The following is an 11,796-nucleotide window of genomic DNA, read 5'->3' as shown; positions in this document are numbered from 1 at the left end:
TTTTTTTTTTTTTTTTATGTTGATTAAAAGGAAAATAATTGTTTTCATATTTTTCCTTTTGTCGTATCACTTGCTCGATTGGATTGATATACTTATGGTACGTGCATTTTCATTGAAGAGTAAATAAAATTCAATCTTTGGTTGGGCCGAAAGGTCTACATTTAATAACGATGGTGACATTGTTGGACAGAATTTGTAATCCCTTTTGTAATTTAATGATTTTTTTGTTGTAATTTGTAAGACTTTATTAAAGTTTTCTTTGGTAACCACTTTTGACAAAAAAGGTAATCAGTAATATCAAACTGAAAACATGTGACACACATCATAAGAGGAACTACAAAAATAAATTAGTTTCTCATCAAAATTGAAGAGGAATAAAGATAAGCATAAACAAATACATAATTTATTATTTAGGTCAAAGAAAGATCTTTAAAGTTTTATTATATACTCATGTTAAACAAAAAAAAAATATTTCTCTTTAAATTAACAGTGATAACTCAATAAATTTAAGAATTATTTTCAAGTGAAATTCATATATATTATAAAAATAATGTTCTAATTATTATTACAATTTTATTTAAAATGAACTTATTAGATAAATATATGTTGGAAGTTGATTAATTGGTTAATCCTGCAAGTGGAGTAAACAAAGAGAAAGGTGAGAGGATGAAGAGCACAAAGATGGTAAGCATCGAAGAAGAAGAAGAGAAGAGCTTTTGTATACTCGAAGGTGAAAGAAGAAAGAAGAAGAAAGAAAGAGGCTATGGGCCATGAGTGTAGTAAAGGCCCATTAACTATTGTGGGTTAAGTGTGTTTGCTATAATAATTAGGTTAACAATGAACCTAAGTATATAAGTGTTGTGATGTTGTAATAGAACCTTATCCAAGATTATCAATGTAGAAGGTTAAGCATAAATGCTTCTTGGATCCTTTCTCTCTATTCCAATGAAAGTGAATCAAAGAGAGTGAAAGAGAGAAAGTAATAGATCAAACATTTGTGAGTAAAACAGAAGTTAAAGTAAGAAAAACAACAATATAGAAATGAAAATTTTATATTAAAAATTATATTTATTTATCTTACTTTCTTTCATATATATATTATAATATCTTTCTCATCAATTCAAAATATGAACAGTATCATTGACAAAAACTGGTAAAACGTAAGCTAAAAATAAAAAGGGTACATATTTTTCAAATATTCAAGTTCTAGCGTCTTGTGTATACAGAAGTCGAACGTCGAGAGATGTTCGCAGTTTGACGCCCACCCAACAATAGCACACAATACACGAAATACAAACGTAATAAACTCTCAACACTAGTTCATATTTAAAATATCATTTTAAAGCCTATAACCAAGACCACGGAATAGTTTTTGTGGTGGAAAAATAAAAAAACTCGAAAAACCTCTCTGCCCCAGTTATCGAGACGCTTCACCAAACATCTATGTCCGGCGCCGACAATGCTTATGCTTGCCGGCGTCGGGATCTCTGTCCCGTTATCGCTTTTTATTCCTTTAGTTTCTATGCGTTACTGTCTCTCTGGCCAAAGTCTCAATCTTTTCGAATACCCTCCTTTAAACCCTTGGACGATGGTGCTTCCAACCTCTATGTAGTTAAGAGGTGCTTTCCGGCGAATCCCCTCCCATTCCAAACCCTGCTCACCTTTTCATCGTCGATCCTGAATCTCGAGGAACCCCTCTTTACCAGCGACGCTCCACATCTCAATTCTGAAACGAATTCTTCCGTTATTCTCGGTTCTGAGGAAGCTAACAAAAATCCAGGTCTGATTTATTACGTTCTTTATCCTTCCATAGTATATCTTTGAACCGATTCATAAGTACAATTGTCCGAAGACAGCAATTGGAACATAGTCACTCATCGCTGCTGCTATGTTGGTACAAACATCATATGAGAGCTTGGTCATTAGAATCACCTAAGATTAACACCCATACCTCTATTGCTACTCCCAACCCCAAGTACCACCAACTGAACCTAGGCTTTGTTCTTTATTTTCAATGCAATTAAGACTACAAGCTTTGTGTGGAATTCCTTAACCTCCATGGCCAAGAGATTCATGTGAGGGAGGACCCACCTGCTCTGTTACTGTATTGCATTTATCACTTCAGGTTCATTCTTCTTGAAACCCCCAATCCCCCCATTGTCCATTCGCCTAAAGGTGGTAAGCTCGGGTATAATCTTTCTCTCCAATATACAACCGACTACAAGCTTTGTGTGGATCTCCTTAACCTTCATGGCTTTTGGCTTCATGTAAGGGAGGACCTACCTGCTTTGTTACGGATTTATGTTTATCATTTGTGTTTCCCGATTGTAGCTACACCTAAAGCATTGAGATATGAGCCTAAAAGATTAAAACACCTTATGGGTATGTTTTGGAACTTTCTCTTGCCGGCTAGGGTCCAAAGATATGTCTCCCCTGTGGAGCACCCTTCAAAAAGCTCAATTGCATTATTTGCGCGAGCCGTCTATAACCACTTGTTGGTTGAGGATTTCGCGAAGCTCGTCTTCATGGTCGAATCCGCTATGGTTCCGATAGATCTTTCAAACGCTGCAAGCCTCTCAAAGCTGAGCATTCATTTGGAAAACTCATGGAACCACTATTTTTATTTTCATTGTATTCTTCTAGCTTTCCGTTGTATGAACTATCCTCTTTTGAGGACTTAAGTAATGAAAATCCTTGTTTGAAAAAAAAAAGAAAAAAAAAAGCCTATAACCAAAAGACCAATACATGGTAGGGACAATGCCCAATATCCATAAATCTGTTAAAACATTATGGCTTGGTTTACTAGACAAATAAACTATCTCAATTCTCAACTTTATTATATAGAAACTTAGACCTTCTCCAACGGAGGTTTTAAGGAGGAGTTTTAAGCAAAAAGTAGGAAAAAAATAAATCAGAAAGGAAAAAAAAACGAAGAGCTCCTCTTATTTAGTATACTCGATTTCACATAAGAGACTGTGACGTGTCACCGTATGGTTGGATAAAGTTTTATTGAGAGCAAATTTTTTTTGGCCCGATTCTTTCTCCTTGTCTCTCTCTCGCTCTCTGTCGCCAATCTCTCTCAATCGTGAATCTTACAGTTGATTCTTCGTGTGTGTTGTCCTAGTGTTTGATTTTGGATCGCATGAACGCCTTATCATCTTGTCTTTTTAGATGGGTTGGGATGGTTATTGAAGAGTTGAACAATTAGTATTACTTCATGATTCGTATAATATCGTTTTTTAGGTTTTACCGTACTTGTTTTTGGACTTGCATTGTGTTGTGTTAATTGGAAGAATTAGAATGGGGTTATTTCAAGCATCTTAAGATGAGCTAGGTGCCTTTATTCCTTGTGGGTCTCTTTAAATTAACATTGTGAAGAAACTGGTGAAGTTGATCGATAAAAATGTCCGCAACAGACTAAGTACAATGTCTGATGTCGATGGCACTCTCATTCAGGCTTGGTTTGCAACAAGATTTTACTAAATGTCAATCTTTGTTTTAGCAAAAAACAGTGTTTGAGCAATTTTTTGTATCACTGATGTAAAACGTTTATTTTTCTTTGAATATAATTTAACGTTAAATTCAAAAAAAAAAAATTAACATTGAATGCCTTTGTCTGAATTTGTGTGTAGAATTTGACTGTTTGTTTATCATTGTTTTAATCTAACAAGTCAAATGTTTGGCAAATGAGGTCTGATAAAGGGATTTGGTTGCTATAATATTGGCGTGTTTATTGTCAATTTCACCATTGTGCTAACTCTGGTCTTTGTTTGGTTTTGGTTTTCGGAAAATGCTGATCGAAGAACTTGCTAAGATGATTAAACGGTTTGGATCTGTGTCCTCTTTTCATATTCTTCTTGGTGTTTTGCATATATTTTTTATTTCTTGTTCTTATTTAAGTATCTTCAAGAAGCTGGTTTATGTTTTGCTGAGTAAGCATCTTGTCTCTATGTTTACATCTCTAATTTTAAATTATATGTTGTTTTGTAAATGATCAGAATGTGGATGGCTTACATCTTCGATATGGAATACCACTGTGACTCTCCTCCTCGCTTGCTTGCTCTCTCTCTTTATCTCTATTTTGCCTTTTAAGATCATCATCATTTTGTTGCAATGTTGGTTGGTTGGTTTTGCTTGGTTTTCAAACCGCACTGGCTTTATCTGTTTTGAGGTTTGTGAAAACTTGCTTGTTGTGGTCAGGCACTAGCCTATATTGTCAATGAGATTATTTGTTTCTCTGGAAGTGGTAAAATTAGCACTCTTCTTGTGGACAAATCAATTAAATTTTTCTTGATCTGTGTTGTTTCTCTGTTTTCTTGGATTTTCAGTACATTGCAAGTCTTAGTCAGGCAATAGCCTATTGTCATGGAAAATGTGTGATTCATAGAGACATCAAACCTGAAAACTTGTTGCTCGATCATGAGGTATATGTGATGTGTGTATATTGGTTAGTCCTTTTTTTGTTTTTGCATTGAGAACTCAGGATGTTGTTCATAATTAGTAATTTCATAATACATACGCAGGGGAGATTGAAAATTGCTGACTTTGGGTGGTCAGTTCAGTCAAGTAACAAGAGGAAAACAATGTGTTAGAACCTTAGACTACTTGGCAATGACAGAAGAAACTTAAACCTCAAGATCAGATCGATCATGACAGACTAAACTACCTCAGCTCCTAATGAGGATGTCTATTTAACGGTATGCAGAATTCTCAAGATCGATCTGACTTTTCCTACTGCGCCTAATATATCAGTCAGAGTACACGACCCAAAAGCTAAATCATTATATACCAACAACGACTCTCTTGCTTGACTAGTTAGTTAGTTATTAAGCATTAACATGTAGTTGTTTAAAATCTTTTCCCCATTTATGAATTGTACTTCTATTGTAATATGTATTATGTTTTGTATGTTTAAAAATTAATTAAATGCAATATTTTCCTATTTTTATAAAATCTTAAATGTTTAAACATTTATACTACTTATATTCTATTTAAAATTCTTAAATTTCAAAAAACTATATTTTTAAAAATAAGAGACTCAAAATTATATCATACCATTGGAAGGGATAATTTTAATTAGGAGATCAAGAGTTCTTATTTTTAAAACAGTACATAATATATTCATAAAAAATCCAAACAGTAGATAAGAGTCTCAAAATTAAAACCCACCATTGGACTTGCCCTTAGAAAGTAAGATATATGCAAAACCTAGTCAACTGTTATCAAATTTTGTTTGGAAAAAGTGAATTTTTTCAGTGCTATGAACGTTAATAAAATGATCTCATGGTTAAAATTCTTAACAACACCAATTAAACCCATCATTGCGTTTCAGATTGTTAAATTAAAGTTAATATATTTCACAACTCAATACCAATTGAAGAGCAATTAAATTGTTCATTTTCAAAATTACTCCTTTTCCTATATCACTTTTTAAAAATATCCTTTTATGTTGTTCATTTTCAAAAATACATTTTTCTATGTATAAAATAACTAAATTCTAAACTCTAAATACTAAACCCTAATTTCTCAAAACTATATCCTAAATATAAAATACAGAACCCAAACTTAAAAAAAAATTCTAAAAATTAATTTAACATATTGGAATTGTGTAAAAGAGGATAAAAATAAAAATGTTCAGAAAAAAAATATTTTTGAAAAGAGATATCCCAAAAGGGGTACTTCTAACAAATTTTCTATAATAGTAAGGTTTCTTCAAAGCCATGTTCCAAGAAGCTGACAAGTGGCGTTGTAGTCTTTCTACACGAGTTATTACTTTCAAATTTAGATACACTATTTTCATATTCATTAAATTTAAATATAAATTTATACTAACAAAATATCTTATCATTTTTTAATATCTTTTTAGTAATTAAATAAATAGCATATAAATTAAATTTGTCAGGAATTAAAGGATATAATTTAAAAATACAATTTCACTGTAAGCTAGAATCAAATGAGTTTAAGATTTTCATTGTGTACTTAAAAGAAAATGAAATAATTCATCTAAGAAACATAATAGGGAGAAAATAATTTTTAAGTGAGAAAAAGAAGAAATAAAATTTACACAAAAAGTAGAAGATAGTTTTTAAGTGAGGATAAGAAGAAATAAATTTTCTTTTCATATAAAATTTAGTTCCATATAAATAGAAAACTAGGCTTATACCATGTGAATCTAAAACAAACATAACATATGCAATAACAAAAGAATATGAAAAATTCATCGAAAATATTTGTCTTTTTCTCTATAATCTTTTGCTAAAACCGTTGTCACAATCACAAACAATATCATCCCGCAAACAGTCTTGACAATAAGTTGTAGATCTAAAGACGATGATCTAGGTGATCATGTGTTGCGGCCAGGAGAAGGTTTTCGATGGAAGTTTAAACCAAACTGGTTTAGAACTACATTGTTCTTCTGCAAGTTTGCTTGGAATAATCATGTTACATTGTTTGATGTATATAGAGCTGACAGAGATCATTGTTATGAATGTAACTGGGTTTTCATGGCTGACCGTATATGTATATCAGAAAAAAGCAATAAAGAATTTAATAAGTGTTTTCAGCAGAAATTAACAAGCTCTTGTGATCATATTCATTGATTTTCAAATTTAAATAAACTTAATATGATTTGGTCTTTCAAAATCATTATTAAATAATTTTTTTTAGAGAAACTATATTACATAACTACGAAATTTCAATATATTAAATGAATTGTAAGCATGAAACTTTTTTAAAAATTTTGAAAAAAACATTCAGCTTGATTGGATGAAAAGGCAGACACGACCTCTAAATAGAACACATTTTTAAAAAATTAGCTATGTACAAAGTGTTACTTAGGGCATGTCCAGCAAGCGTTACTATATGAGATGTTTTTATTAAAAAAAATAATAAAATGAAAAGAGAGAAGAGGAAAAGAGAAGATATGTTTCTATGTTGAGCAACATAAGAAACATTTCTAAGATAAAAAGTGACAGGTGTCACTAAATTTATTGGTGAATTCATTGGAAAAACTAAACTATTATATTTATGCAAACTTTTGTGTATTTTAGTAAACCAATCCATAAAAAAACTAAACTATTATATTTATGCAAACTTTAATCCACTCCATAACATAATCTGCAAAACTTCATATTTTTTTAGCAAATTAATTAAAAAAGTATCTAGAATATTTAAATTCTTGATACTAATTTCTTTTATAATTATTTGAAATATGTTTTTTGGATATTAAAAATAATAACTTCAAATTTTGATATCTATTCAAATAGCAAAAGTTTAATTATGTAAATTTTACAAAAAAATAAAGTTATTTTGGAAAATATACTTTCGAATTAATAATCCTACTATATTAATTGGGAAGTACAAATATGAAATTAACCTTAAAATGTGTAAAAAATTACATTCAATTGCCATTAGAAAAATTTAATTAATCATTAATTATTAATAAACAAAAAAATCGTAGACAGCTCAAATTAAATTAAATCTACAAAAGCAAATAAAATCTATTCCAATCTAAAATTAATTCGTACTTGAAAAAAAATATTATTAAAAATTTAACAGCTAAGATTTTAAAAATCTAATTTTATAAAATCTACAACTACAAATTTTATCAACTTTTTTTAATCAGAACGGGTTAAATTTTTATCAAAAATCTAATCGAATAAAATCTGTACCAGTTCCGTTTAACCATTAGATTTTAAAAATTAATAAATAACACAATAACAAAATAAATTATTACAAATTTTTATCAAAACAAATTTAGCCCGCGGTTTTCCGCGGGTTTAGTACCTAGTAGAGGATTATTTAGGAACTATGACTATCTTACTACAGATCGGGTTGTGTGTTAGTGTTTTTATATCATGTTTTATATAATTCTGAACTCATCTTATTTTTCAATATAAAATGTCTAACAGCTCGAAGAAATAGATAAAGATGTTGGATATATGCAGGAAACAATGTGAATAATGTGTTTCATCGTTCTTGGTTAGTGAGAACTCCAAAAATCTTATTTTTCTTCCGACTAACAAAGATAACATTCATATAAGATGCCGCGATTTTACCAATATTTCTTCCTGGTTAAGTATTTCCAATAAGTACATTTTATACATACAAAAATAGTAAATATATATAATTCGTTACTACAAAGTACAAACTAGACTTCCTTTAAATTTGGCTACTCATTACAGTTTATTATCAAGTAATTTTTAATTATAGTTTGGTACCTCTATATTACAGAAAAGACACTACCTCTAAAATTCAATAAACATTCCATAATAAAATTATGTAGAGGAGGTTGGACTGCCGCAATTTTAAAATTTTAAAACTCTAAAAGTCAGAACTACAGTTTGAACATAATATAAAGAATTACGTACGAAACTTTAATAATAGTAATTACAGAGAGTTTGGCAGGTCTGGTAACGTGAATCATAGCACAACTAATTAATTCCTTTATTTATTTGTGCTATAAATTTTCGCGTAATTTTTATTTAATTCACGTACGTAAGCATGTACCACCAATTTATTCTTTTAAGTTATTGTTTTGGGAGATGAAGTCCCGAAAATGTGATTGTTTAGTATCTACTATGATATTTTAGATTTATAAAACTGATTAGCATTTTTTGTCGTTAGTAATATTCAGGATCTATCTAATTAAATCCAGCAACAATATGTCTACAACGAACTTTGATGCTAGCTAATCAGACAACACTCCAGCGAACAAACAAAGTGAGCGTTGAGTATCAAACTTTTGTTCCAATATAAGAAAGTATCTAATAATTTAATTAGGCCAAGTTTACTTTGAAAAATTTGTGAATTCTACCATCCAACCTAAATGATTTATTGTTAGTTTTTTTTTCCCACCATTATAAGCTACAACCATAGTCTGTCTAATTATTTTCCAAAAACGAATGAAATATAATAATCTCTAAATTTTGATTTTGATTGGTTTCCCTTAATTATTCTCTCAAATTTACATCTATATACCGATTTGACAGTCATCTTTAATTTTTCGCTACATGCATTTAAGAGTAATCTTAGTAGTTGCTCTTTTTAGAAAATTATAAGAGAAGTACAATAAAAGTTCCCTGTAATATGACAAAATGAACTCTCACTTCTCAACGTACTACTCTTTAAAAATCAATGTAGATAAAAAATAAATAAGATCGACATCGATTACATATACATAAAAATGACAGCCATTTTTATTCAGCTAACTACATTGCAATTCAACCCTATAAAGAAACTAGTAAAAGAAGAAAAACCCCCGAAAAAACATAAATAGAGTAAAAGGTGAATTCTCAAAGAGTAGAGAATCATAAGTAAGAAAAAAAAAAGGAATTACAAAATCGAATCATATTTATTTGTTTTTTTTTGTTTTTTGCATTTCATAACAACGTATAGAGAAAGAGAGTCTTAGATGATGATTTATTGATTACCGTTGAGAAACTAAATTATAAAAAAACGCCGTGCGTACAACGCTTCCCATGTGAGCGACAACAATATCCAATACAATACCACCACGTGTCAAAAGATCTCGACTTGTGACCCAACTACGCTACTCCGGTGACGAAACACCACCGAACACTCCGGTAACTCGCCGAGATCGGCGAACAAAGACTCATCCTCTTCTCCCATCGGAAAGAACACTGCAACGTCATCCGCAGCAGCCGATACAGGAGTCTTTTTCTCCGATGAGAATATTGGACTTTCAAGAATCGTCGATGAAGTTGTCTCCATCTCCGTAAACCACGCGAACTCGTCGACACATGACGGAGTTGTTTCAATCTCCCTTCCAAGAACCATAAACTTATTATCCTCTTCCTCCTCCACGTCTGGCTCCACCTCAGGCTCTGGTTCGGGTTCGGGTTTGGGCTCGGGTTTTGTTTTAGGTCCATTTCTAGAGGAAGACGTGAGAGGCCAAGGATGGTTATGCTCAGAAGTGTAAGTGATGAGGATCATCGTTGGATCGTCTTTGCTTCTTTCGACTTGCTTCCTAGCCGGACAACCTTTGGTGCTACTACAGCGGTAATAACCTCTAGGGTAAGGAGATCCCTTAATAGGCTTTTGGCCGTACTTACGCCAAGCCCATGAATCTGACGGCGGAGTTGTGTCTCCTTTGTGCCGAGATCCTTCCATTTCTTTCATCGGTACGTTCACTACTCTCTTCTCTACAGATCTCCTGCTGTAAAGTAACAAGTACATCAATATATGAATATAATTTAGTTAATGGTAAGTTTTCATGAAAATTCTAATCCTAGATTATCTATATATATATATGTTTATGGTACCTTCTTTTAGGTGAATGAGAACAGATGAGAGCTTTCATGTCGTTGAAGGTTGAAGAATTTGGTGACTCGGGTCCGGTTTCTTGACTGCTTTCATGATCATTGTAGCTTCTCGCCATCTGATCTAGACCTCGCTTCATGTTTATATATATGCTCTATAAACTATATATAGACTATATATATTTACAAGAAATTAAGCGAGGAAAGAAGGGTCGAATCAAGAATTTGATGTTTTGTTGATCTTGATCACTTTTGGAAAGATATGAGTTGCAGATGGAGAAAGAGGAGTAGAAGTAGAGAGAAAGAGAAAATGGAGAGAAGGTGGAGAAGAAGAGGGGTTGTGTATGAAAGAGGACGTGCGAGCATATGTCAATTTAATCTCTACTTGTTTTAAACTAATACTTTATATCCTTATCATTTATGAGAGGGACCCGATTGATTACTATTTTAATAGATAATAATTTGTCTATAAGGCGATGGTTACATATGATCACACCCTTTGTTTACAATAGAATAATTGAATTGCGCGGTTTGAATAGATGGGGTTAGGTATTAATACTACACATTTGTTTGTCTTTTGTCTTTATCCTTCCTTGTTCAAACCCCTTTTTTTCTCTTTAGTATGTAATTAAATGATTGGNCTATAAACTATATATAGACTATATATATTTACAAGAAATTAAGCGAGGAAAGAAGGGTCGAATCAAGAATTTGATGTTTTGTTGATCTTGATCACTTTTGGAAAGATATGAGTTGCAGATGGAGAAAGAGGAGTAGAAGTAGAGAGAAAGAGAAAATGGAGAGAAGGTGGAGAAGAAGAGGGGTTGTGTATGAAAGAGGACGTGCGAGCATATGTCAATTTAATCTCTACTTGTTTTAAACTAATACTTTATATCCTTATCATTTATGAGAGGGACCCGATTGATTACTATTTTAATAGATAATAATTTGTCTATAAGGCGATGGTTACATATGATCACACCCTTTGTTTACAATAGAATAATTGAATTGCGCGGTTTGAATAGATGGGGTTAGGTATTAATACTACACATTTGTTTGTCTTTTGTCTTTATCCTTCCTTGTTCAAACCCCTTTTTTTCTCTTTAGTATGTAATTAAATGATTGGAAAATGATTAGGTAATTTTATTGGGTGGTGTAGTGCGTGTGAACAAGGAAATGGTAACATGCATGTAGTATAATCAAACTTTAAATCATTCGTTTAAAGTTAGATCTAAAGTTTATTTCAATCTTTTTCAAGAACTTTTCCATGCACAAAAAGTTTAGTAGTGTCTCATCTATGACACTCATGATAAACATGTTAAATACATTTTTAAATTATCAGTTAATGGAATATGTAATGAACTAATGATGTCATCTTATTCATCACATTTAGCCATTTGAATGGGTAATCTTGATTTATGAGCTAACAAATTCTAGAGATAAAGTTTGCGATTCTCAAATACCTTGTTTTGAATATAAGCTATCACATTAGATTGCATATACAACTGTAACGTGT

The 11,796-nt window shown here is 31.5% G+C and overlaps 1 protein-coding gene and 1 long non-coding RNA gene across 3 annotated transcripts; one reads left to right on the top strand and one right to left on the bottom strand.

The window, feature by feature from the left end:
• Positions 1,357-4,865, top strand: LOC104741520. Its single transcript, XR_002035148.1, has 3 exons — positions 1,357-4,171; positions 4,329-4,424; positions 4,524-4,865. It is a non-coding gene; the product is annotated as an uncharacterized LOC104741520 (long non-coding RNA).
• On the bottom strand, positions 9,176-10,653 carry LOC104741519 (probable WRKY transcription factor 65). 2 transcript variants are annotated; one of them, XM_010462402.2, is made up of 2 exons: positions 10,284-10,653; positions 9,176-10,177 (listed from the first exon to the last, which is right to left on the bottom strand). In XM_010462402.2, the coding sequence occupies exons 1-2, from the start codon at positions 10,418-10,420 to the stop codon at positions 9,520-9,522; spliced, it is 795 nt and encodes a 264-aa protein (XP_010460704.1). In that variant the 5' UTR covers positions 10,421-10,653; the 3' UTR covers positions 9,176-9,519. The 2 variants fall into 2 exon arrangements, with proteins under 2 accessions (XP_010460704.1, XP_010460705.1); XM_010462403.2 differs by having other exon boundaries at positions 9,176-10,174.

The sequence above is a fragment of the Camelina sativa genome, chromosome 14 (genome assembly GCF_000633955.1).
Source record: "Camelina sativa cultivar DH55 chromosome 14, Cs, whole genome shotgun sequence".
Classification (NCBI taxonomy): domain Eukaryota; kingdom Viridiplantae; phylum Streptophyta; class Magnoliopsida; order Brassicales; family Brassicaceae; genus Camelina; species Camelina sativa.
Note: the sequence above shows the minus strand (reverse complement) of the source record. Positions and strands in the feature narration are given on the sequence as shown.